The sequence below is a fragment of the Heptranchias perlo genome, chromosome 42 (genome assembly GCF_035084215.1).
Source record: "Heptranchias perlo isolate sHepPer1 chromosome 42, sHepPer1.hap1, whole genome shotgun sequence".
NCBI classification, from domain to species: domain Eukaryota; kingdom Metazoa; phylum Chordata; class Chondrichthyes; order Hexanchiformes; family Hexanchidae; genus Heptranchias; species Heptranchias perlo.
In genome coordinates, this window is record NC_090366.1 from 12,367,155 (window position 1) to 12,394,749 (window position 27,595).

Consider the following 27,595-nt stretch of genomic DNA (forward strand, 5'->3'; position numbering starts at 1 on the left):
CCTGGGAGTGTTTGATGGGACAGTTTAAAGGGAGCTTTACTCTGTATCTAACCTGTGCTGTACCTGCCCTGGGAGTGTTTGATGGGACAGTGTAGAGGGAGCTTTACTCTGTATCTAACCCGTGCTGTACCTGCCCTGGGAGTGTTTGATGGGACAGTGTAGAGGGAGCTTTACTCTGTATCTAACCCGTGCTGTACCTGCCCTGGGAGTGTTTGATGGGACAGTGTAGAGGGAGCTTTACTCTGTATCTAACCCGTGCTGTACCTGCCCTGGGAGTGTTTGATGGGACAGTGTAGGGGGAGCTTTACTCTGTATCTAACCCCCTGTACCTGCCCTGGGAGTGTTTGATGGGACAGTGTAGAGGGAGCTTTACTCTGTATCTAACCCTGTACCTGCCCTGGGAGTGTTTGATGGGACAGTGTAGAGGGAGCTTTACTCTGTATCTAACCCTGTACCTGCCCTGGGAGTGTTTGATGGGACAGTGTAGAGGGAGCTTTACTCTGTATCTAACCCTGTACCTGCCCTGGGAGCGTTTGATGGGACAGTGTAGAGGGAGCTTTACTCTGTATCTAACCCTGTACCTGCCCTGGGAGCGTTTGATGGGACAGTGTAGAGGGAGCTTTACTCTGTATCTAACCCTGTACCTGCCCTGGGAGTGTTTGATGGGACAGTGTAGAGGGAGCTTTACTCTGTATCTAACCCTGTACCTGCCCTGGGAGTGTTTGATGGGACAGTGTAGAGGGAGCTTTACTCTGTATCTAACCCTGTACCTGCCCTGGGAGTGTTTGATGGGACAGTGTAGAGGGAGTTTTACTCTGTATCTAACCCATGCCTGAGATGGGGAGTGCCGCATTCCCAAAATTAACATCCTTCAAGTTGACAAGTTAATTAAACAAACACAGGTAAATTCTCACCTCTGGCAGTGAGCAGCTCTGTAACATCTGACACCAATGAGTTTGAGGATGGACATTGCTTGGTGCAAAGTCGAGTTGTATCGGCCAGAGGGTCCGATCCCTCCTGGGGGAGCTGATCTGAGTCAGGTTGGCGGTTTTGGGCGCTTACAATGGGCTTCAGTGATCCCTGGGTTGGAGAGGCAGGAAAATCAGATCAACCAACTCCTGACCGCCATCCCAGTGTCCATCGGGAAAATGCATGTGGACTTTAGGTGAGTGACCGGGAAAAACAAAATTAAAGAGATGTTGGACTCGACTAAAAGTTTCAGCCAAAGGGACTTCAATAGTTTTGGCACAGCTCTGTCCAAACACTAACTGCATGAGGCGTCAGGCTTGGCCCACTGGGGAGCTCGCTCGCTCTCTGAGTCTGAACGTTGTGTGTTCGAGTCCCCACTCGAGCCCCATAATCTAGGCCGACTCTCCCAGTACTGAGGGAGTGCTGCACTGTCAGAGGTGCCGTCTTTCAGAGTCGACGTTAAACTGAGGCCCCGTCGGTTGAAGTGAGTGTGAAAGACCCCTCGGCCGTTATCTGGAGAGGGGTGGAGTGTTCTCTTGGTGGTTGGAGTGTCTGCAGCGTGATGCACAAGGCATCAAATAGGAGCAGGAGGAGGCCATTCAGCCCCTCCAGCCTGCTCCGCCATTTAATCAGATCATGGCTGATCTGCACCTCAACTCCATGTGACCGCCTTGGCTCCATGTCCCTCGATACCCAACAAAAGTCGATCGATCTCAGTCTTGAACAGCTACACGGGACAGGCTAGATGGACCAGTGGGTCTTTTCATTCTGTGTTTCCATATATTTCTGGCCAACATTTATCACTTAACTGCTGCCATCAAAAACAAATTAGTAGAGGGAAGGGGAAGGATTTGAGGGGGAGGGATGGATTTGAGGGAGGGGAGGCCCTGAGAATTTGGAACTTGGATCTGGTAATTTTCACGGCGTGACACCAGCACCTGGTGGCCGGGTTTGGCAGACACTGAAATTTACGTCATATAAATACTGTGGCTACAAGAGCAGGTCAGAGGCTGGGTATTCTGCGGCGAGTGACTCACCTCCTGACTCCCCAAAGCCTTTCCACCATCTACAAGGCACAAGTCAGGAGTGTGATGGAATACTCTCCACTTGCCTGGATGAGTGCAGCTCCAACAACACTCAAGAAGCTCGACACCATCCAAGATAAAGCAGCCCGCTTGATTGGCACCCCATCCACCACCCTAAACATTCACTCCCTTCACCACCGGTGCACCGTGGCTGCAGTGTGTACCATCCACAGGATGCACTGCAGCAACTCGCCAAGGCTTCTTCGACAGCACCTCCCAAACCCGCGACCTCTACCACCTAGAAGGACAAGAGCAGCAGGTACATGGGAACAACACCACCTGCACGTTCCCCTCCAAGTCACACACCATCCCGACTTGGAAATATATCGGCCGTTCCTTCATCGTCGCTGGGTCAAAATCCTGGAACTCCCTCCCTAACAGCACTGTGGGAGAACCGTCACCACACGGACTGCAGCGGTTCAAGAAGGCGGCTCACCACCACCTTCTCAAGGGCAATTAGGGATGGGCAATAAATGCCGGCCTCGCCAGCGACGCCCACATCCCATGAACGAATAAAAAAAAAGTCAATGATGCTTAAAACTGACCAAACTCTCACCCTCATACGATAGAAACAAGTCACAGTTCTAAATTTCAACCTGGACCCTGTTTAATTTTTTTCCCCCCTCTTCCTGTCACAGGGAGTTGAACCCAATTCTATTCCCCAAGCAGTGACAGTGATTGAGACCTGAGATCACACTGAGGTTTTAAAGGGACATGAACATTAAACACCCCTGTGTATTTGGAGTTCTTTGTGTGAAGCTGTCCAGGCCCTAAGCTCTGGAATTCCCTCCCAAAACCTCTCCGCCTCTCTCCTCTCCTTTAAGACCCTCCTTAAAACCCGCCTCTGTGACCGTCACCCCCTCCTATTCTCTCCTTCTTTGGCTTGGCGTCCAGTTTTATTTCTTACACCTCCTTGGGATATTTTTCTATGTTAAGTAAGTTAGTTGAGGGGCTCTGTTACAGGTCCCCATGATAGCCCGGGGCTACAGATTTTAAACTCTGCACGCAGATTAGTGAAATCTGTATTTGCATTTATCACTATTGCTGTTTGTGGGATCTTGCTGTGCGCAAATTGGCTGCCGCGTTTCCTACATTACAACAGTGACTACACTTCAAAAAGTACCTCATTGGCTGTGAAGCGCTTTGGGGCGTCCTGAGATGCTGAGAGGCGCTATATAAATGCAAGTCTTTCTCTCTCACGCGCTCATCGTGAATAAGGAGAGTCTTAATTTGAGAAAATCAAACTTTGGAGAATGCAGAAGCAGCGAATGTGACCAGAGCTCGGACGAGCCCTTTAGGTGTACAATACAATTTATACAACAACACAATGGGAATGAGGGGAAATCGATGTGATGGTCCTTGGCCAGAAGATGATGTTCAGGGGTAGAGAGGCAGGAATATAAAGAGGCTTATGAAATTGGTTAGACAGGTCAATATTAATAGGATTAGCATTGCAAGGAAAGAAAGGATTTGCATTTCTATAGCGCCTTTCACAGCCTCAGGACGTCCCAAAGCGCTTTACAGTCAATGAAGTACTTTCGAAGTGTAGTCGCTGCTGTAGTGTAGGGAAATGCCAGTTTGCGCACAGCAAGATCCCACAAACAGCAAAGTGATGATGAGCAGATAACCTGTTTTTAATTGACGCTGGTTGAGAGGTCACTATTGGCCCCAGGACCCCGGGGAGAAGTCCCCCCGCCCTTCTTTGAAATAGTGGCCGTGGGATCTTTTACGTCCCACCTGAGAGGGCAGACGGGACCCTCGGTTTAAGGTCTCATCTCAAAGCCTGAGCAAAGACAATATAAGAGGCTTCTATAAATATATCTAGATTCGACGGAGTCAGGGAATTGGTCAGGATCTTTGAAAGGCCTTGTTGATGACTTGATATCGGGTGAGCTGAGAGGTGGGGCAAACCCTCCATCTGAAAGAACATAAGAAAAAGGAGCAGGAGTAGGCCATTCGGCCCCTCGAGCCTGCTCCGCCATTCAATAGCTGATCTTCGACCTCAATTCCACTTTCCCACCCGATCCCCATATCCCAAATCAATCGATCTCTGTCTTGAATATGCTCAACGACTGGGCATCCACAGCCCTCTGGGGTAGAGAATTCCAAAGATTCACAACCCTCTGAGTGAAGAAATTCCTCCTCATCTCAGTCTTAAATGGCCGACCCCTTATCCTGAGACTATGCCCCCTAGTTCTCGACTCTCCAGCCAGGGGAAACAGCCTCTCAGCATCTACTGTCAAGCCCTCTAATTTTTCATTTCAATTTTATACCTTTCAATGAGATCACCTCTCATTCTTCTAAACTCCAGAGAGTATCGGCCCATTCTACTCAATCTCTCCTCATAGGACAACCCTCTCATCCCAGGAATCAATCTAGTGAACCTTTGTTGTACCGCCTCTAAGGCAAGTATATCCTTCCTTAGATAAGGACTGGAAAAGTTGCTGACTCTCTCGGGACGCGAGGAAGGTGAGTTTCGGAGAAATAGTAGTTACTGATAAAGAAATGGTGAAGGTGCTGAGGAGCTCCTCTGGATACTGGATAACCAGTGAACACTTAAGGAGACGGGGGGACAGAATATTGGCCATGTACTGACGGAGACCTTTAGGGACTCGTTGGAGTTCCATCAAAGAGTTGGAGAGAAGGAGATTAGAAAAGGGAGATCTCTCTGTTCCAGGAATGGGTGTATTGATGTTGGTTGTTGGGCAAAATATGAGAGGCAAGCCTGAGGGAAGATATGGTGCCAAACCTGTTTGTGGTTAAAGGGACCTCGGAGAACGCTGTTTAGATTTCAGGGAGGAATTTGATGTACTTGTGCACCTGGGGCGTCCATCCCATCAATTCCCCAACCCAGCCCGAGGGGGGGGTGGGAAACAGGGACCCTTGATATACTGTTCGACCCCCTCCTTCTACCACCCCCCCCACATGCCTGAGCAGCCACTAAAGCCAGCTTCTTCCACCTTTAAAACCTCGTCTGCCTCTCACTGAGGTTAAGCTGCATCTGTCTCAAATTGCTGATGCTGTCACAGGATCATACTGCACAGGAGGAGGCCATTCGGCCCATCGTGCCTGTGCCGGCTCTTTGAAAGAGCTGTCCGCTTCCCCCCTCCCCCCCCCCACTTTCCCCATAGCCCTGCAAATTTTTCCTTTTCAAGTATTTATCAGACCTTGGTGTGCTGACTTAGGGTTAATGAGGCTGAGAACTGCCACTTTCCAAACTTCCAGATCTGCAAAATTCAAACAGGACAAACCAGGATAAGTACAAATCTCCCGCCTTCGTTTCTCTCTGCGCCTAATGAGCATTGCAGAAAAGTGCTTCCTGAAACAAACCGTGTGATTAACCAGCATTTCGAATCTGGCCGATTCAGAGACCACACAAAGCATCAATCACACTCGGTACAATCTGCAGCCCAGAAGAATCAGCGTTAGTAATCAGATGAATGAGTATTGCAACTTTTCACTGGTTGAGTCAGTAGCTCAGATATTTGGGGTGGGTGATCACTATTTCATCAGAAGCAGGGCTGCCCGTCATCAATCTCAGGCAGTCTTTTAGCTTTTGATCTGCAAAATAGCTTAGTCAACAGCCCTGTCACACCCGCCTACTTCCTGTAAAGATCTGAGACTAAACTGCACAAGAGTTCAGCTATAATTAAACTGAAAATATCTACTCTCCAATATAATGCAATAAATACACACTCACATACACACACACACACACAGACACACACTCACAGACACACACAGACACACACACACAGACACACACACACACAGACACACACTCACAGACATACACAGACACACACTCACAGACACACACACACAAACCTACACACACACAGACACACACACACACTCATACACAGACAGACACACACATACACACACTGCAGTCCCCTTACAATTACCCCTGACATTACTGAAACTCCACCTTGCTCTGTAACTCATGTCCAACATCTTTAGTTACTGAGTTAATATAAATATCACAATTCACTCTGTTCCAGCCCTAATAAAGCCACTTTTATCCTTCAAAATACCCAGGAATCAGCACATGTTTTGTTTTAATTAAAGCTCAAATCAGCCCTAAACAGGACTGAAAAAAATCCTTCAGCTCCAGAATTATTCAACAAGATTTTTTTATCGGCCCCACTTCTTCCTTTCACTTGTAGTCTGACTAATCAGTGTGTGTTGCAACACTGCCTGGTTTTAGAATTTTCCGAATGGCAATTCTCAGCATTGCGATGACTCCCTTCCAACAACTGCAGGGTTTTGGTGTCATTGTGTATGTGTGTGTTTGTGTGTGTGATTCTGCAAAGCAAATATCATGCTTTCTAGGACTGATTGGAACAATATTTAACGTTTTCTGTTTTTATAACTGAAACGCTGTCTAATTGGCCTGGGGAGGTCCTGTGAAATGAGCCCACTATTCTAACCTATTTTTAAATCTGCTTCAATCGCTAACTCCAGCAGTCAATTCCACAGCCTCACAAACCTCTGTTTATAAAAGTTCCTCCTGTTCTCTGTCCTAAATCTTTTACTGTTAATCGTATATCTCTGTCCCCTTGTTCGAGACCCTTCAATCACTGGAAACAATCTGCTTCTATCTCCCATCTCCCACTCCTTCATAACTTTAAAAACCTCGATCAAACCATCAGGTAATGTCCTCTGTCCTAATGAAAACAGCCCCCTATCTGATTTCGTACTTGGCAAAAGAGGGTAAAGTTAATTCTGCGACAATATAAAAAAAGACATTAATAAACTTGCAGAATGGGTGTGTAAACGACAAATTAATTTCAATATAGCTAAATGTGAGATATTACATTTTGGTAAGAAGAATAAGGGGGCCACATACTGCTCGGATAATAAGAGTCTAAATGGGGCAGAGGAGCAGAGGGATCTGGGGGTACAGATACACAGATCACTAAAAGTAGTGACGCAGGTTAATAAGGCCATATAAAAAGGCAAACCAAGCACTGGGGTTCATTTCTAGAAGGATAGAATTGAAAAGCAGAGAAGTTATGTTAAACTTGTATAGAACCTTGGTTAGACCACACTTGGAGTATTGTGCACAGTTCTGGTCTCCATATTATAAAAAGGATATAGAGGCACTGGAGAAGGTGCAAAAAAGATTTACTAGGATGATACCAGAACTGAGAGGCTATGCTTATCAGGAGAGGGTGATCAGGCTGGGGCTCTTTTCTCTAGAAAAGAGAAGGCTGAGGGGTGACCTGATAGGGGTCTTTAAGATTATGAAAGGGTTCGATAGGGTAGACGGAGAGAAGATGTTTCCACTTGTGGGGGAGACCAGAACTAGGGGGCCGTAAATATAAGATAGTCACTAATAAATCCAATAGTGAATTCAGGAGAAACTTCTTTACCCAGAGAGTGGTGAGAATGTGGAACTCACTCCCACAAGGAGTAGTTGAGGCGAATAGTGTAGATGGATTTAAGGGGAAGCTGGATAAACACAATGGGGCAAGAATTGCTTGCGCGGTAACGGTTAGCTCAACGGGGTTCCTTTTGTTGGCGGCGGAATGAGGGAGCAAATTCCAGCGTTCACACGTGCGCAGTGAAACGTGGAAATCCAGAACGTGCTCCTACTGGTTCGCCGGCGATAAGCCAGCTTCGACTCAAAGGGACCTCGCCGGCCGCAATCAGTGAAATCATTGAAAAAGCGCCAACTTGCTCATCCTCCCAGCGGGAAAGCGACTAATTACGCCACAAAACAGGTACGCTTAAAAATACCAGGTCTGCACTAAGTTTTAACAGTCTCCAAACAACGAAAGATTAACTTTGAAAAACGTGGAGCATAAACACTGGGATAGACCAGTTGGGCCGAATGGCCTGTTTCTGTGCTGTAAATTCTATGTGATTCTATGTAAAAGATGGAAGCAAGGGGTGATGTCTTTGGATTAAACTGAGGCTCCGTCTGCCTGTTCAGGGTGGATATTAAAGTTCCAACAGCACTATTGGAAGAAGATTTTGGAAGTTCTCCCAATGCCTTGGACCACCATTCCTCCCTCAACACAACACCGCAAAGGTAAAACAAATTACTCAGTCGTGCTGATCACTGCTGATCATGGGACTTTGCTGCAGTGTTTTAACACAGGAACTCACAGTGATTAAAATGTTTCAAGACTCGTCAGAGAGTTGTGAGATTGTGAGGGAGGGAGGTTTGAATGGGAAGTAGATAAGAAGGAACGAAAGGTCTCGCATTTATGGAGCGCCTTTCACAACCTCAGGACGTCCCAAAGCGCTTTACAGCCAATGAAGTACTTTTTGAAGCTTGGTTACTGTTGTAATGTACGAAAAGCGGCAGCCAATTTGCGCACAGCAAGATCCCAGAAACAGCAATGAGATGATGACCAGATCGTTGGGTTGAGGTCGCAATCAGATCAGCCATGGTCTTATCGAATGGCAGAGCAGGCTCGAGGGGCCGAATGGCCTACTCCTGCTCTTAATTCGTGCGTTCATATGTAGATCATCCGTTTTTTTTTTAGTGATGTTGATTGAGGGATAAATATTGGGCCCAGGACACCGGGGAGAACTCATCTTCGAAATAGTGGCCGTGGGATCTTTTACGTAAACCGAATATTCATTACTAGTCGATCTCCCATGGCATTGCTCACCCAGAATCAAGACCAAATCTTCAGGTGGGTCAGGGTTCAATGTGGGGACTAATTGGATCAGGAATCGCTGACATAATTGTTCCCATAAAATCATACATTCCAGACTTATTATTGGTTCAATAGCAAAACTTACAGCAATTTGGAAAGTAGAATGGGTGGGAACTTTAGAGTTTCTCTACAATGTAGGTTGGGAAACATGAAAATGAGGCGCTACAGCGGCACCGTTGGCAGGAGGGTGTAATTACAGCGTGACATGTTTACATAGGAAATTACCATTATAAATGCGGACATAGAAATTTATAATGACGGAAGTTGGCGCAGATGGAAGATTTTTCTTGCCAGATTATCTGGTTTGCCCTGACCCAGAATTCAATGTGTTTTAGGTTAAAAAGCCCGGTGCGAGTATTTCACAGAACTTTTGAGAGTGACATTAAACAGCAGAAACATTTAAACATTAAAAGTTTTATTAGTTTTGAACACACCGTATTTTTTTTTTGGTCATTTCTTTACAAAATGGTTTACAAGAAAAGGGGTACAAAATGGGCGATGAAGGAAAGATTCACCTCCAGACAAAGAGGAAACAAAAGTAATATAGAATACACAAGAAACCAGGCTGAAGGTCGAGAGTCAGGACCTCGTCTGTCCCAGGAACCCAGTGCAGGAGATAGTCCCTTGTGTGTGTGTGTGCACATGTGCGAGTGTGATTGTGAATGTGTGAGTGTGCAGCACATGTGTGTGATTGTGAATGTGTGTGTGTGTGTGCACATGTGCGTGTGTGTGATTGTGAATGTGTGTGTGTGAATGTGTGTGTGCACGTGTATGATTGTGAATGTGCACGTGTGTGTGATTGTGAATGTGTGTGTGTGCACATGTGCGTGTGTGATTGTGAATGTGTGAGTGTGTGTGCACGTGTATGATTGTGAATGTGTGTGTTAGTGAATGTGTGCGTATAAGTGTGTGTGAACGTATGTGTGTGTTTGTGAATGATTGTGTGTGTGTGTGAGTGCATGTGAGTCTGTGTGAATGAGCCTGTGTGTGAATGAGTGTGTTTGTGAATATGTGTGTGTGAGTGTATGTGTTTGTGAATGAGTGTGGGAGTATTAGTGTATGAGTGTGAACGAGTGTGTGTGAGTACGTGTGTTTGTGAGTGAGTTTGTGTGAATGTGTGTATGTGTGAGTATGAGTGTGCGTGTGTGAGTATGTGAACGAGTGTGTGTGAGTATGTGAATGAGTGTGAGTGTGTGAGTGTGTGAATGAGTGTGTGTAGGTGTGTTTGTGAGTGAGTGTGTGTGAATGAGTGTTTGTGTGTGAGTATGTGGATGAGTGTGAGTGTGAGTGTGTGAATGAGTGTGAGTGTGTGAATGAGTGTGAGTGTGAGCGTGTGAATGAGTGAGTGTGTTTGATTTCAGGGCTGCTCTGATCACTCATTCAAACGTGCAGTTGTGATAATAAAATCACCGGGACAGAATCCACTCGTTATTCTCTGTCCCCTTTCCCACCTCAGTTATAATTTACAATCTTCCCTTTAAAATTTATAAATGAATTTATATTTTGTTATTTGATCATTTCCCCGGCACAAAGTCGATTTCAATGAACAATCTGACCACAAAATCAGCCCCGATTCCCAGAGCTCGGGCCACGAGTGAAGAGAAACTCTGCTCGGGGTCGATGGGTTGCTCCCCGGACCGAGCTCACCTCTCCCGGGGGGCCCGAGCTCACCTCTCCCCGGGGACCGAGCTCACCTCTCCCGGGGGGACCGGGCTCACCTCTCCCGGGGGGACCGAGCTCACCTCTCCCGGGGGGACCGAGCTCACCTCTCCCGGGGGGACCGAGCTCACCTCTCCCCGGGGACCGAGCTCACCTCTCCCGGGGGGACCGAGCTCACCTCTCCCGGGGGGACCGAGCTCACCTCTCCCGGGGGGACCGAGCTCACCTCTCCCCGGGGACCGAGCTCACCTCTCCTGGGGGGACCGAGCTCACCTCTCCCGGGGGGACCGGGCTCACCTCTCCCGGGGGGACCGAGCTCACCTCTCCCGGGGGGACCGAGCTCACCTCTCCCGGGGGGACCGGGCTCACCTCTCCCGGGGGGACCGGGCTCACCTCTCCCGGGGGGACCGAGCTCACCTCTCCCCGGGGACCGAGCTCACCTCTCCTGGGGGTACTGACTCTTCACACCCGCCGGCACCGAGCCGGGAACTGGCTCACACTCACACACTCACACATATTAATACACACACACTCACACACACTCACACATATTAATACACACACACTCACACACACTCACACATATTAATACACACACACTCACACATATTAATACACACACACTCACACACACTCACACTCACACACATTAATACACACACACTCACACTCACACTCTCACACATATTAATACACACACTCATACTAATACACACACTCATTCACACTCACACATATTAATATACACACACTCATACTCACACACACACTCATTCACACTCACATATTAATACACACACTCATACTAATACACACACATACTCACACATACATTCTCACACACAAACACACGCACACACTAATACACACACAAACACACTCACACACAAACACACGCACACTAACACACACTCATACGCACACACACACACACACATACACACACTAACACACACTCATACTCATGCACACATACACGCACACACTAACACACACACACTAATACACACACTCACACATACACACATACTAACACATACACTAACACACTCATACACACATACTCACACACACACACACTCATACTCATGCACACATACACACACATACTAACACACACACACACGCACACATTAACACACACACACATACATACACAATCACTCACTAACACACACATACACACACTCACTCACTAACACACACATACACACACTCACTATTACTCTCCCTCTCACACACTAGCACACACACACTACCTTCCACACAAACACACTATCTCACACACACATACACCATCGGTCTCTCACTCACACACACACACACTATTTCTCTCTCTCACACCCATACACACATGGGATTAGAGTCAAGCACCATCTCCCGCTCAGCTCCTGTTCCTAACTGGAATCTTTTAATTACATACGTATACGGACGGCTCTCTGAATTCATCTCATTCCTCAAAAAAAAACAGCTCAATCATCTCTGTACAGGGCGGGCTCTATAAAACTTTACTTATTAACCGCTCCACACTGCCGCTCCCAGTGATCCTTGACTGCCTGGTGTAGGAGGAGTCTGGTTTAAAACAGAGCAGCTTCTCCTGTCACAAGCAAGTGTCCCTGTCACAGCGATATAATGCAAGCAATCTTGCCCGGGTTTACAAGTTGGGCGATTTTGGTGACAGAAAGAAATTAAAAGCAGTTGAAATTTAGGCTGTGGGGCAAACAGAGCTGGAATGTGTGAGTTAACCCTTGTGTCTGAGAATCGAATATAAATTCGTAATGTTCCATATGCAAATAAATATTACTGAAAAAACATAAGCGTGAAACACACATCAAATACTTTCCGGCATGCTTGTTAAAATCAGAAAATTCCATGATTAATTTGCTCAAAAATTTTAAAAAGTAAATCTTGGAAACAATCAGACTCCCATTCGGAATTGAATGGAAATTAATCTGGGCCTTAGGCATAGTGGGAAGATGATGTGGATTTATGAATTTATGATTGAGGGAATAAAATCAATTTTGAAAAATGAAAATTCCTTCTTGGAAGACGGGATAAGTACTTTCTCCTCTGGCCCCGTCTCACTCCACTCCTCACTCCCAGCTAAGGAGGGGCTACGAAGGGTTAAAGTTTATCAAGGCTGTGGTTTGGCCTGGGACACTCGACAACAATAACCTGCATTTATATAGCGCCTTTAACGTAGTAAAACGTCCCAGGGCGCTTCACAGGAGCGTAAATCAGACAAAAATTTGACACCGAGCCACATCAGGAGATATTAGGACAGGCGACCAAAAGCTTGGTCAAAGAGGTAGGTTTTAAGGAGCGTCTTAAAGGAGGAGAGAGAGAGGCGGAGAGGTTTAGGGAGGGAATTCCAGAGCTTAGGGCCCAGGCAGCTGAAGGCACGGCCGCCAATGGTGGAGCGATTAAAATCGGGAGCTGCGCAAGAGGCCAGAATTGGAGGAGCGCAGAGATCTGGGAGGGTCGTAGGAGCTGGAGGAGGTTACAGAGATAGGGAGGGAGGGATTTGAAAACAAAGATGAGAATTTTATAATCGAGGCGTTCCCGGACCGGGAGCCAATGTCGGTCAGCGAGCACAGGGGGGTGATGGGTGAACAGGACTTGGTGCGAGTTAGGATACGGGGCAGCCGAGCTTCGGATGGGCTGATTGCAAGTGACATCAACAGAAGCCTGGCTGGTCGAGGGGAGCCTAGGACGAAAGCAGAGAGGGTGAGACAGAAAAAGGAAGAGTCAAAGATCACTTGGAGAGAATTCCATTGAGCTGAATGCGGTTTCAAAGAGCTCTCCTAAATTTGGCACTGTTTTCAGAGCGCAGTGTGATCACCAGTACTGAGCTCTTGTGTGCAATTTGCACTAGTTTTTTTTAATATATATATTACTCATGCTCCAATCTGTCATCGCGAATTACTTGCATCATGAATATGGCACTGTCGCTAACATGCATCAACGCTCCTGACTCTGCAAAAAACAGGGGGCGAGTTGATTTGCCCATTGATACAATCTAATGATTCACTCCCCATCGGAAAGTTTAAAAGAGTAAAACTGCAAAATACATTAAACAGTCAAAGAAAGATTTGAAACAAAAATTTAAGATGTTCAAATGGACATTGACAGACTATGTTCATCCTTAGCTTCTCATTAACTTAATGTTAACCTAAGTTATTATCTGGTAACTCGATAAACCATTAATCCCTCCCTTGTATTTTCTTTTTTTAAATATTTCATACATTTACTGTTCTGTACATAGCCCCAACAGTCTGTTAAAGACAACCTTTTGTCACTGTACAATATGGCGTTAGTGGTTAGGGTTTACTTGGTTCACAGGAGCAGTCAGAAAATCCCCGCCTTCCTCTCAGTCCTCTCTGGATGGTCTTTGCGATTAACTCTCATCCCTAAGACACTCAGCGTGCAATCTGGATTAACCCGCAGAACTGGAGCAGGCGATTTAGGATCATTGTCCGGTAAAAACCATTCAATAAAATCCCCACCAGTCCCCATAGAATCGCACAGCACAGAAGGAGGCCGTTCGGCCCATCGTGCCTATGCCGGCTCTTTGAAAGAGCTATCCAATTAGTCCCACTCCCCCCCTGCTCCTTCCCCGTAGCCCTGCAAATTATTTTTCCTTTTCAAGTATTTATCCAATTCCCCTTTTGAAAGTTATTATTGAATCTGCTTCCACCGCCCTTTCAGGCAGTGAATTCCAGATCAGAACAACTCGCTGCGTAAAAAACATTCTCCTCATCTCCCCCTCTGGTTCTTTCCCCAATTATCTTAAATCTGTGTCCTCTGGTCACCGACCCTCCTGCCACTGGAAACAGTTTCTCCTTATTTACTCCATCAAAACCCCTCAGAATTTTGAACACCTCTATTAAATCTCCCCTTAACCTTCTCTGCTCTGAGGAGAACAATCCCAGCTTCTCCAGTCTCTCCACATAACTGAAGTCCCTCATCCCTGGGACCATTCTGGTAAATCTCCTCTGCACCCTCTCCAAGGCCTTGACATCCTTCCTAAAGTGCGGTGCCCAGAATTGGACACAAAACTCCAGCTGAGGTCTAACCATCACACTTTTTTTTAGTGTGTGTGTTACAATTAAGAATTTGTAAAAATTGTGGCTGCAGTCGTGAACTTTGGTCACACAATTTTTGACAAGTCATTTGTGACGTGGTGCAGCACCGCCACCTGCTGACGGAATCACCGCATTACAGTGGGCTGCTCGATCCATTCAATTCCCTCCTATTTATTTTTTTTCCCCGGTGCTGCAGACACCCTTCCAGCTAGAGAAAAGGGACAATTTGCTAACTGCTCAATGAACCTCCGTGCATTTCAGGGTTACGGTGTTTTCTTTCTCGGAGTGTTTTCACTGTGTGCCTCACACTCAGTAAATGCACTGTGGCCTCTCTCGTGTGTCCTGCTTGGTCAATTTAACCTGGAGGGACAGACTGAGAAGGAAACAGGAAAGGCCCTGAATAAATGAACAAACATGGCTTTTATCAGTGGGTCACAGTTAAGGCCTGACGGATAAAACATTTCCCTCCCCTGCCACACACACACAATTTAAAGTTTTTTAAAAAACTAATCAGTAATTATAAAAGACAGAATGTGAAACTGAACACAAATGAAACCAAAGTATCAAAAGTTGGTTCACCACCGATTCAAAATCTTTGCAGCATATGATAATTCAGGCCCCTTTCTCGCCCTGGCCACCATGGGATCTTAAACCAAGAGGTTTGAATTATTGGCAATCATGCTCCATCAGGCTTTTTCTGCTCAGGGACAGAGGTTAAAAGTGTCCTGCACATGTCCATCTAGCTGAAGGCCTCTGATTAAGCCTTTCAGTGTTAGGGATAAGCTTCGCCAAATGTAACTTGAGTCAGGAGGTTTGGAATATTTGCATTTGGCAGCTCTCAACGCTCGGGGAAAGTGTTTTAATTACCCAGTTTCTGTGATTCAATTTGCTTTAGTACAAATCCAACTCACCCGCCCTTGTATTAAGAAAAAAGTGATCCCCTTTCTCCCTGCTATTTTGTTACAATATTGGAAAACCCCCACCTCAGTTAAATGTATTCCCTTTACTCCGAGGAGAAAAAAAAAGATAAAATTCTCACGAAATAACACTCCCCAAAAAAATGTGGTGAACAAAACAGTATTTTTCCCCCTCGTCGTACTATTTCAGTACCAGCGAGGAGGCCTGAATGAAACGATTTGTTCAGTGCAAAATATTTGGGAGGCTGCGACCGTACTTTTGCTCGGAACTGGGGCTCGGGAAATGAATTTTAAAAAGTTCTAGAGATGGAAACTTTCCACAGCCTGCAGGGTTGGTCAAACGGCGGGGCAGCAAAGCCACTTCAGGAGAAACTTCATTCTGTCCCTTTTTATCTTGAGAGCAGGATTTTGGAAGGGAGAGGGGGAAAAATAAGGAAGGGAAAGAAGAACAAAAAAAACACAGCCGGCATCCTTAGAGTATGCACCCCGTGGTTTATAGCTGCTCGGGACCTAATCTCCCACCTGAAGGAAGAGTTTGTGGAGCTGGTAAGTTGGGAGAGGGGATTAAACGCCAAGAAAACACAAAAGGGTTAATTTGCAATGCATGCAGTACCTCCATTCCGCCACCAGGTGGCGCTGTTGCGCCATGTTAGAGCCGCCGGGGCCGAGAATGGCACCGCAGCGCCACCCCGTGGTGAGGCAGCGCCGCTGCAGCCTCCTCACAAGTGCACCTGGGGCTTTCTTACACGTGGGGTTTGCTCACCACTGCTCACCACAGCGGGGAAAGCGTCCCCCCCCCACCCCGCTTCCGCGTAGTGAAATCGTGTGGGGCGTGCGTGCTAATGGTGGAAGGGTTGCTGCGTTGGGAGGAGGCCATTCGGCCCGTCGAGTCCGTGCCGGCTCTCCGCAAGAGCGACCCAGCGAGTCCCGCAGCCCTGCAAATTTTTTTCCTTTCGGGTACTTGTCCAGTTCCCCTTTGAGAGCCGCGATTGAATCTGCCTCCGCCGTCCCCTCGGGCAGCGCATTCCAGATCCCAACCGCTCTCCGTGCGAAAAAGCTTTTCCTTCGTGTCGCCTTTGGTTCTATTGCCAATCACCTCGATAAAGAGCACAAGCGAACAATCTCACTGCACAGAGAGGGGACCCACTGTAACACCCCCGAGGCCTGCTCTCGCACGGGGTAGTGAGCAGGCAAGCGGAGGGCATCGATCGACTTTCACTCGCTGGATTCCGATATCTTGCTTTGTGCTTTGGGTTCTCGATGTGTGTGATTAGATTCTCAACCCAGAACTGGGGCCGAGGTGGGGGGAGGAAAGGAGGTGAACAGAAATCTCCCTTCAAGATGCTTCACAACACAAGCGAGCAAAAGGGGTCAGGCTTTTAAGGTCAATTAATTAATTGACGAATCAATTAATCAATTAGCGCGATCAATTCTTAATTTGATTTTGCCTGAGGCAGTTTCAGGTCACTAACTCCTTGAGACATGTAGCAGACGAGTCAATTGGGACATAACCGGGAGAGTTTTACAGGGGAGAGAGAGACAAATAAAATCAGGACTGGGCCAATGGGCCAGGAAGGTCAATGAGATTCTAAAGGTCACGGCAGGTATGTGGACTTGGGTTAGCCCAGAACGCTCAGGCACAGAAAATGGGCCTCTTTCAATTGGATCAATGTTGCACCAATGCTCGTGAGGGTCACCACTACTAATAGAACATAACGAATAGGAGCAGCAATGGGCCATTCGGCCCCTCGAGCCTGCTCCGCTCATGTGCTCCAATCAAACTGCAAGACGCTTCAAACAACGTAACAAAGACCCACTGCAGCAAAATCTTTAGCACATTTCCATATACTCTGAATCGCTGACTGACTTACATTGGATGGATCTTTGAACTGATTCGCTCTCTATCACTGGAACCACGTCCCACTGGGAGGTGAAATATTCCTTTCAAGTTGCTCTTAACTCCTGAGTGAATAAACATTTGCTTTATTTAAAGCAAAAAAAAAATGCTTTCACTACTGCTCAGAAACAGAATATTTTTCGATGCTCATCTCCCTCTTTGTTTAATTATTGTGTCTCTGTCACAGCAGTTCCGATATCGTTCCCACGAGCACTCTGAGCTGGAATTAATTGTAGGTAAATCGAGGACTGCTACTTCCAATGGTGATCTGTCCCATGTCAATGGGTCCCGTTAACCTCATGACTGCGGTGGGGCACAGACGACATACAGGAAGTATCAGTGCTCAATGATGTAATCTACCCACAATTCCTAGCAGCAAAGAGACGTCATGGCAGCATAAGGGTGACAAGGGAGCATTACAAAAATTACAGAACCAATGATTGAAGGGAGAGCCCACGGTACTCGGGCCAGTGGAGCGGTAAATAGTAGAGAATAAGCTACAGTAATTAAATAGAGGGGGAATAAGTGTTGCATTGAAAGGAATATTACTCCCAGCAGAAGATGGCGCATATTTTCAGTACCTGACACAGTCCAATTCACCAAAAAAAAAGGGATTGCTTTCTTAAACGGAATAAAATAGCCGACCCATTGACAAAAGAAAGAGATTTCTCCTCAGGAATTCTACGCCGATCTGAAGTATGTTTGGGGGAAGTGATAACCAATCAAGTTTGTGAAGTAATCGGTCTGTAATAATTAACTGTCGTCCTTCTGTAACCAAGGCGATCCAAATGCTCACTCAACAAGGGCTTTGTGGAATTTTTCTGACCCAAGGAATTTTCTTGTTTTTAATATATATATAATCAAATGCAGAGATTCAGCAACTGCTTGTTCAGTACTGTAAGGTGAATTGTCTGCTCAGTGATGCCAAGCCGATCCTGTAAAAAAAATCAATCTCATCGAGCGTTCCGTTACTGGACATCCAGCGACTGGTAGGTTGTATTCACTCAATGTTCCCTCCCACAGTCTAGATGAAATATTCCTTCTTCCTCTCGTGATTCTCGTTGCCGTTGATAAAAGCTTCTCGGGCATCACCGTGCTCATCCAGCCCACTGGCCTCGTGCGTCAAGTATGACCCTGGATTGGTGGCAGAGTTTAGTTTAGTAAGTACCGAGCACAAAACCAATTTAAAAGAAAAACTTGCATTTATATAGCGCCTTAGCTTCCAATGGAGTACTTTATTTTGAAGTGCAGTCACTGTTGTAATGTAGGAAACGCAGCAGCCAATTTGCGCACAGCAAGATCCCACAAACAGCTGTGTGATAAATAACCAGATAATCTGGGTTTTTTTTGTGATGTTGGTTGAGGGATAAATATCGGCCCAGGACATCGGGGGAGAACATCCCCCCCTGCTCTTCCTTGAAATAGTGGCTGTGGGATCTTTTACGTCCACTTGAGAGGGGCAGACGGTTTAACCATCTCCTCTGAAAGACGGCACCTCCGACAGTGCAGCACTCCCTCAGTGCTGGGCACTGGGAGTGTCGGACTGGATTACGGGGTTCAAGTCTCTGGAGTAGGGGCTCGAACCCACGACCTTCTGACTCCGAGGCGGGAGAAAGAGACCCACTGACCTAAACTTTCTGTGTGTTTTTTCCCCTGAATTCTGATCACAATGGAACTTCCATTAAGAAACATAATCGGATATTACCAGTGAATAATGGGCCATTGGTCGGCCCATGGCCCCATACCCCAGTCATGGATAGTGAAAATAACAAAGACCAGAGTGAAGCTTTCATGGGCTATGAGTTGATGTTTCGTCAGACAGAAGGAGATCCTTAAACTTGAGCTCATCCAAAACTCTGCTGCCCCCGTATCCTAACTCGCGCCAAGTCCCGTTCACCCATCACCCCCTGTGCTCGCTGACCGACATTGGCTCCCGGTCCGGGAACACCTCGATTTTAAAATTCTCACCCTTGTTTTCAAATCCCTCCATGGCCTGCACCCCCCTCCCTATCTCTGTGACCTCCTCCAGCCCCTACAACCCTCCAAGATCTCTGCGCTCCTCCAATTCTGGCCTCTTGCGCATCCCCCGATTTCCATCGCTCCACCATTGGCGGCCGTGCCTTCAGCTGCCTGGGCCCTAAGCTCTGGAATTCCCTCCCTAAACCTCTCCGCCTCTCTCTCTCCTCCTTTAAGACGCTCCTTAAAACCTACCTCTTTGACCAAGCTTTTGGTCACCTGTCCTAATATCTCCTCATGTGGCTCGGTGTCAAATTTTGTTTGATAATCGCTCCTGTGGGACATTTCACTCTGTTGAAGGCGCTGTATACAGCAGGGAGACACTAACAAAATGTACCCTTTGGTGTCGAGGGCTGAGATGTTGACTGATCAGGCAATTGCAATGTGAGTGAGCAATGGATTTCAGGATGGACTGACAGAATCCTGGGTCAAACATTAAAGCAGATCTTACCTTTCTGTCTCATAGAACACCAGACCGTCACAATCAGGATACAGATAACCGCAAACACAAAGACTGCCAAGATTCCACCCACCATAGCATAACTGACAGAGGTCTGTGGCTCCACAATTGCCCCAGGGTCTAGAGAGAGAGAGAGAGAGAGAGGGAAGAAACAGAGTGAGACTGGACTGATTGACCACTCTCAGGTTAGACACCTCACCATCATTTGTTATGTGGTATCGACCTTATAATCTGCTTTTAGCATAGAATCGTCCAATCTTACATCACAGAAGGAGGCCATTCGGCCCGTCGTGCCTGTGCCGGCTCTTTGAAAGAGCTGTCTAATTTAGTCCCACACCCCAGCTTTTGCCCCATCACCCTGCAAATGAGTCGTCTTCAACTACTTGTCTGATTGCCTTTTGAAAGTCCCGATGGAATCTGCTCCCTTTCAGGCAGTCTGTTCCCTGATCTTAATAACCCTCCCGTGCGAATAAATTTCTCCTCATTTCCCCTCTGGGTCGTTTGCCGATTATTTTAAATCCAACGACCTCTGGTTACCGACCCACTTGTTGGAGGGAACAGCTTCCCCCCTCCCCCCTTACCTGTTCCATCAAAACCCCTCAGATGGACGATCGAAGACCCCAGGCTTGAAATGAGAAATAAAAACTGTGCAATGATTAAAATCTCAGAGGACTGACTATTTATGCAAGGGGGGGAGTTCTCCCCGGTGTCCTGGGGCCAATTATATCCCTCAATCAACATCACTAAAAACAGATGATCTGGGTCATTATCACATTGGCTGCTTGTGGGATCTTGCTGTGCGCAAGTTGGCTGCCGTGTTTCGCTACATTGCAACAGTGACTACACTTCAAAAAGCGCTCCAATGGTTGTAAAGCGCTTTGGGACGTCCTGAGGTCGTGAAAGGCGCTATATAAATGCAAGTCTTTCTTTTATCAATGAGCCATATTGACTAGTCACGCCCTCGAGTAGAGTGGACCTGTCTGACTCGGGTATCCCGTTACTGAGCTGGTCACGGAGCCTCTACCTGGTTTCGATCTCCCATCCCCAGGTGGTCTCTGCGTTCAGTCTGACTTCTAGATCCTTCACGACGGAGTTTGTGACCTTTGACCCTGGCCACACCGGCGCCATGTTCTTGACCTACGATGACGGTCAAGGTGAAGGATTGACCGCTACAAGTTTCTGAAAGGACGTCTCCCTTTGCTAACAGAATTTGGGGCGGTTTAAAACCGGTATATTTCCCATATCGCTGTACGCACAAATACTTCATCAGGCATTGAAGACCAGATATGGAGTTACCAAGTCATTACAGGTCTGAGTTACGTCGTGCCTAAGTAGGGCCTATTGCTTCACTTAGGGAAGTTTCCGAACAACGAGTTGAGTGTAAAACCTCAGTGTTTCAGCTGATGCTAACTGCTTCCAATTTAATGCTTTAATTGTTACGTAGATTATTTCACAGGAAAAAATTGCGGTTGTGTGTCCCTTTAAGGCCACAAGGTGCAATTGCTGGGTCAGCGAGAGGCTAATTGCTCTTGAACAGATCCTCGAATCAATTAGAGGTCAGGCCAGCTTTCTTTCTCTTCGTTTACTTCTTTTTTCCCAGTAAAATGCGACGCTTGAGGTCAGCGAGAGAGCAATTGTCTTAAGAGTATTTTGAGGTCACACCCCATTCGACCTTTAACCTCCGCGGGATAACGAGCCCTCCCCCCACCGCCCCCCGGAAATGTGCACGGGAGCTCGTGAGTGTGTTGTGGTGACACGCGGGAATGACTGCTCACTCCACAAACGCTCTCACATGACAATCACTAGAAAACCCAAGGTTAATCTTTGTGGAAGTTACTGCAGGAACAGGCGAGAATCGGCAGCCTATTGTGGGATTGGCATAACCCAGGACAATATTTACAGGAGATAGTTGAAAGCAGTTGCCAGGGGGAAATGGGGCCAGAACCTCAGAGGGCCAACAGAAGCTGCCACCTCTATGTTCTCTGCCAATCATCCCCGTTACCTTGTGCGAACAAAATGTCTTGAGGATCCTAACTCTCAACACTAGCAAATAACACATCTCTGAGTCAGATTTACGATGTGTATTTAACACAGTTTTAGATACAGAGGTCAGGGAAACGAGGTTTGGATTTGCAAATGGTCAAAGTGGTGAGATAAGAAAGAAAGAATTTGCATTTATATAGCGCCTTTCACAAACCTCAGGACGTCCCAAAGCGCTTTACAGCCCAATAAAATACTTTCTGAAGTGTAGTCACTGTTGTAATGTAGGGGAACGTGGCAGCCAATTTGCGCACAGCAAGATCCCACAAACAGCAACGTGATAAATGACCAGACAATCACTTTTCAGTGAGGGATAAATATCGGCCCCAGGACACCTCCCCCTGCTCTCCTTCCAATAGTGGCCGTGGGGTCTTTTACATCCATCTGAGAGGGGCAGACGGGGCCCTCGGTTTAGCGTCTCATCCGAAAGACGCCACCTCCGACTGTGCAGTACTCCCTCAGTACTACACTGGGAGTGTCGGCCTGGATTATGGGGCTCGAGCCTCTGGAGTGGGGGCTCGAACCCACGACCTTCTGACTCAGAGGAGAGAGAGAGAGAGAGAGAGACCCACTGAACCACCCTTGGTGATTTTGGTCCTTATGCCTCCAGTCTCTCTCGTTCCCCAAAACGTGCACTAATCTGTTGTCTGATTTCTTTTCTCCTTCAACTGTTGACCCCTCTTGAAGACTGTTGACTCTCTCTGGGATACGGTTGCCGAGGGACCTCCAGCCAAATTCCAAATTCCCTCTAGAATCTCCCCAGTGGGTCTTTCCAGCTGAGCGAGGCCTTGATAGCGAGTGCAGTGGGCAGATCTGAGCTTGTTCTTCTCGTTGCTCGATGCCCACTCACATGGAGGGTATAAATGTGCAATGCACCCACCCGGAGGGCACTGAGGCCAAGTTAAGAGCCTCCACCCACAGCTGATTCAGCACAGGGCAGGGACGGCTGTGGGAATCACATTGGGTGGTGGATTCTGAACCAATGGGAACTCTGAGCCAAGGGAACTCACATAAAGAGTTTGCATTTATATAGCGCCTTATCAACCCCTCGGGGGGTCCCAGAATGCATTACATCCATCGAGCTGCCCCTTATTGAAGTGCGGTCATCATTGAAATGTAGGCAAACACTGCAGCCAATTTGCACACAGCAAGATCCCGCATCCTAGGTAGAATCATACGGCACAGAAGGAGGCCATTCGGCCCATCGTGCCTGTGCCGGCTCTTTGAAAGAGCTATCCAATTAGTCCCACTCCCCCCTGCTCTTTCCCCCGTAGCCCTGCAAATTTTTCCTTTTCAAGTATTTATCCAATTCCCCCTTTTGAAAGTTATGATTGAATCTGCTTCCACCGCCCTTTCAGGCAGCGCATTCCAGATCAGAACAACTCGCTGCGTAAAAAACATTCTCCTCATCTCCCCCTCTGGTTCTTTTACCAATTATCTTAAATCTGTGTCCTCTGGTTACCGACCCTCCTGCCACTGGAAACAGTTTCTCCTTATTTACTCCATCAAAACCCCTCATGATTTTGAACACCTCGATTAAATCTCCCCTTAACCTTCTCTGCTCTAAGGAGAACAATCCCAGCTTCTCCAGTCTCTCCACGTAACTGAAGTCCCTCATCCCGTTTAAGCATTTTTGATTGAGGGAGGAATGTTGGCCAAGATAGTGTCAGCATTCCTTGTTCTTCGAAATAGTGGCGATGGGATCTTTTACGGCCACTTAAGACAGCAGGCGGGGCCTTCGTTTAACATCCCATCTGAAAGACGGCACCTCCGACAGTGCAGCACTCCCTCAGTACTGGCACTGGGAATGTCGGCCCAGATTTTTTTTTTATTCGTTTGTGGGATGTGGGCGTCGCTGGCGAGGCCGGCATTTATTGCCCATCCCTAATTGCCCCTTGAGAAGGTGGTGGTGAGCCGCCTTCTTGAACCGCTGCAGTCCGTGTGGTGACGGTTCTCCCACTGTGCTGTTAGGAAGGGAGTTCCAGGGTTTTGACCCAGCGACGATGAAGGAACGGACGATATATTTCCAAGTCGGGATGGTGTGTGACTTGGAGGGGAACGTGCAGGTGGTGTTGTTCCCATGCGCCTGCAGCCCTTGTCCTTCTAGGTGGTAGAGGTCGTGGGTTTGGGAGGTGCTGTCGAAGAAGCCTTGGCGAGTTGCTGCAGTGCATCCTGTGGATGGTACACACTGCAGCCACTGTGCGCCGGTGGTGAAGGGAGTGAATGTTTAGGGTGGTGGATGGGGTGCCAATCAAGCGGGCTGCTTTGTCCTGGATGGTGTCGAGCTTCTTGAGTGTTGTTGGAGCTGCACTCATCCAGGCAAGTGGAGAGTATTCCATCACACTCCTGACTTGTGCCTTGTAGATGGTGGAAAGGCTTTGGGGAGTCAGGAGGTGAGTCACTCGCCGCAGAATACCCAGCCTCTGACCTGCTCTTGCAGCCACAGTATTTATATGGCTGGTCCAGTTAAGTTTCTGGTCAATGACTGACACACAGTGAGAGGAGTGTAGACTGAAACCAATTGGAGACACAATTCGATAGGAAATGCAATACAGAGAACTTGGAAGGATGTAAAAAAATTCTGAGAGTACAGATGCCACAAAACTCCTGATAAACCATTTATCTAAAGATCAAACTTGTCTCCTCATTGCTCTGGTTGGCTGTTCGAGAAAGGTCAGTCAGATTGAAGCAATAGTGAAACAAGCTGCGTTCAGATCAAACTCTATTTATTTTAATGTCAAATGGTTCACTGCTCAAACATTCGGAGTCGTCACACTTATTAAAAAATATTCTTCTTTCTGTGAATCCCAGGGGCAGGTACAGCACGGGTTAGATACAGAGTAAAGCTCCCTCTACACTGTCCCATCAAACACTCCCAGGCGCAGGTACAGGGTTAGATACAGAGTAAAGCTCCCTCTACACTGTCCCATCAAACACTCCCAGGGCAGGTACAGGGTTAGATACAGAGTAAAGCTCCCTCTACACTGTCCCGTCAAACACTCCCAGGGCAGGTACAGCACGGGTTAGATGCAGAGTAAAGCTCCCTCTACACTGTCCCATCAAACACTCCCAGGGCAGGTACAGCACGGGTTAGATACAGAGTAAAGCTCCCTCTACACTGTCCCATCAAACACTCCCAGGGCAGGTACAGGGTTAGATACAGAGTAAAGCTCCCTCTACACTGTCCCGTCAAACACTCCCAGGGCAGATACAGGGTTAGATACAGAGTAAAGCTCCCTCTACACTGTTCCGTCAAACACTCCCAGGGCAGATACAGGGTTAGATACAGAGTAAAGCTCCCTCTACACTGTCCCGTCAAACACTCCCAGGGCAGGTACAGCACGGGTTAGATGCAGAGTAAAGCTCCCTCTACACTGTCCCGTCAAACACTCCCAGGGCAGGTACAGCACGGGTTAGATACAGAGTAAAGCTCCCTCTACACTGTCCCGTCAAACACTCCCAAGGCAGGTACAGGGTTAGATACAGAGTAAAGCTCCCTCTACACTGTCCCATCAAACACTCCCAGGGCAGGTACAGGGTTAGATACAGAGTAAAGCTCCCTCTACACTGTCCCGTCAAACACTCCCAGGGCAGATACAGGGTTAGATACAGAGTAAAGCTCCCTCTACACTGTTCCGTCAAACACTCCCAGGGCAGATACAGGGTTAGATACAGAGTAAAGCTCCCACTACACTGTCCCATCAAACATTCCCAGGGCAGGTACAGCACGGGTTAGATACAGAGTAAAGCTCCCTCTACACTGTCCCATCAAACACTCCCAGGGCAGGTACAGGGTTAGATACAGAGTAAAGCTCCCTCTACCCTGTCCCATCAAACACTCCCAGGGCAGGTACAGGGTTAGATACAGAGTAAAGCTCCCTCTACACTGTCCCATCAAACACTCCCAGGGCAGGTACAGGGTTAGATACAGAGTAAAGCTCCCTCTACACTGTCCCGTCAAACACTCCCAGGGCAGGTACAGCACGGGTTAGATACAGAGTAAAGCTCCCTCGACACTGTCCCATCAAACACTCCCAGGGCAGGTACAGGGTTAGATACAGAGTAAAGCTCTCTCTACACTGTCCCATCAAACACTCCCAGGGCAGATACAGGGTTAGATACAGAGTAAAGCTCCCTCTGCACTGTCCCATCAAACACTCCCAGGGCAGGTACAGGGTTAGATACAGAGTAAAGCTCTCTCTACACTGTCCCATCAAACACTCCCAGGGCAGATACAGGGTTAGATACAGAGTAAAGCTCCCTCTACACTGTCCCGTCAAACACTCCCAGGGCAGATACAGGGTTAGATACAGAGTAAAGCTCCCTCTACACTGTCCCGTCAAACACTCCCAGGGCAGGTACAGGGTTAGATACAGAGTAAAGCTCCCTCTACACTGTCCCGTCAAACACTCCCAGGGCAGATACAGGGTTAGATACAGAGTAAAGCTCCCTCTACACTGTCCCGTCAAACACTCCCAGGGCAGATACAGGGTTAGATACAGAGTAAAGCTCCCTCCACACTGTCCCGTCAAACACTCCCAGGGCAGATACAGGGTTAGATACAGAGTAAAGCTCCCTCTACACTGTCCCGTCAAACACTTCCAGGGCAGGTACAGCACGGGTTAGATACAGAGTCAAGCTCCCTCTACACTGTCCCGTCAAACACTCCCAGGGCAGGTACAGCACGGGTTAGATACAGAGTAAAGCTCCCTCTACACTGTCCCATCAAACACTCCCAGGGCAGGTACAGGGTTAGATACAGAGTAAAGCTCCCTCTACACTGTCCCATCAAACATTCCCAGGGCAGGTACAGGGTTAGATACAGAGTAAAGCTCCCTCTACACTGTCCCATCAAACACTCCCAGGGCAGGTACAGGGTTAGATACAGAGTAAAGCTCCCTCTACACTGTCCCATCAAACACTCCCAGGGCAGGTACAGGGGGTTAGATACAGAGTAAAGCTCCCTCTACAATATCTACATTCAGGCAGATCCCGCCGGCCAATCACGGAGTAGTTAAGGCTGTGCTTCTAAACACCCTCTCCCTGGGCAAGAGGGAAGGGGACTCGAGGGAGAAACATCAAAAAAAAAAGGGAGTGCTTTGACCTTCGAGTTGTTTTTTATTGAGAGTTAGCTGGCGGGGCAGACTGAGCAACGGTCAAAATAACCTTATTTATGTCTAAGACCGAAACTTGGCATCAGTGAATTGGCATCTTGCCCCCTGGCATTAAAAGGAGATAGAAAAACAAGGGGCTGCTTTGATACTGCTTTGTCAGCCTCCAGCTCACACACAACTACTACTTGCATTTGCATAGTGTCTTTATCATCCAAGAACATCCCAAGGCGTCGGGGGGGGTGTGGCGGGAGAAACATGGACCTCCTCACCTCCCTCAGTCTTACTTTCCGCAACACGTCTACTGGTTTTAAAACCCAAGTTTGGCGTTAACGAACCAGCGTGTACTGATTTGCTGATTGTTGCTGTCAGCCGTGGCTCATTCAGTAGCATTCTGAGTCAGAAGGTCGTGGAGTTCGAACCCCCACTCCAGAGACTTGAGCCCCATAATCTCGGCCGAAACTCCCCAGTGCCCAGTACTGAGGGAGCGCCGCACTGTCGGAGGGTCAGTACTGAGGGAGCGCCGCACTGTCGGAGGATCAGTACTGAGGGAGCGCCGCACTGTCGGAGGGTCAGTACTGAGGGAGCGCCGCACTGTCGGAGGGTCAGTACTGAGGGAGCGCCGCACTGTCGGAGGGTCAGTACTGAGGGAGCGCCGCACTGTCGGAGGGTCAGTACT

The 27,595-nt window shown here is 47.7% G+C and overlaps 1 protein-coding gene across 5 annotated transcripts in view; it reads right to left on the reverse strand.

The window, feature by feature from the left end:
* Positions 1-9,125: 9,125 nt before the first annotated feature.
* Positions 9,126-27,595, reverse strand: part of cadm4 (cell adhesion molecule 4) — a 275,949-nt gene continuing 257,479 nt past the window's right edge. Inside the window, exons 8-10 of one of the 5 annotated variants that reach the window (XR_010958840.1) lie at positions 19,757-19,885; positions 10,831-18,423; positions 9,126-10,735 (exon numbers count right to left, since the gene is read on the reverse strand). Coding sequence is in view for 1 of the 5 variants with exons in the window: in XM_067975308.1 (XP_067831409.1) it covers positions 18,314-18,423; positions 19,757-19,885 (239 nt within the window). In the remaining 4 variants the exon portion in view is untranslated. Of the gene's footprint in view, positions 18,424-19,756; positions 19,886-27,595 lie in introns of all 5 variants that reach the window. The other 4 variants (XR_010958839.1, XR_010958838.1, XR_010958841.1 and 1 more) reach the window with 4 other exon arrangements.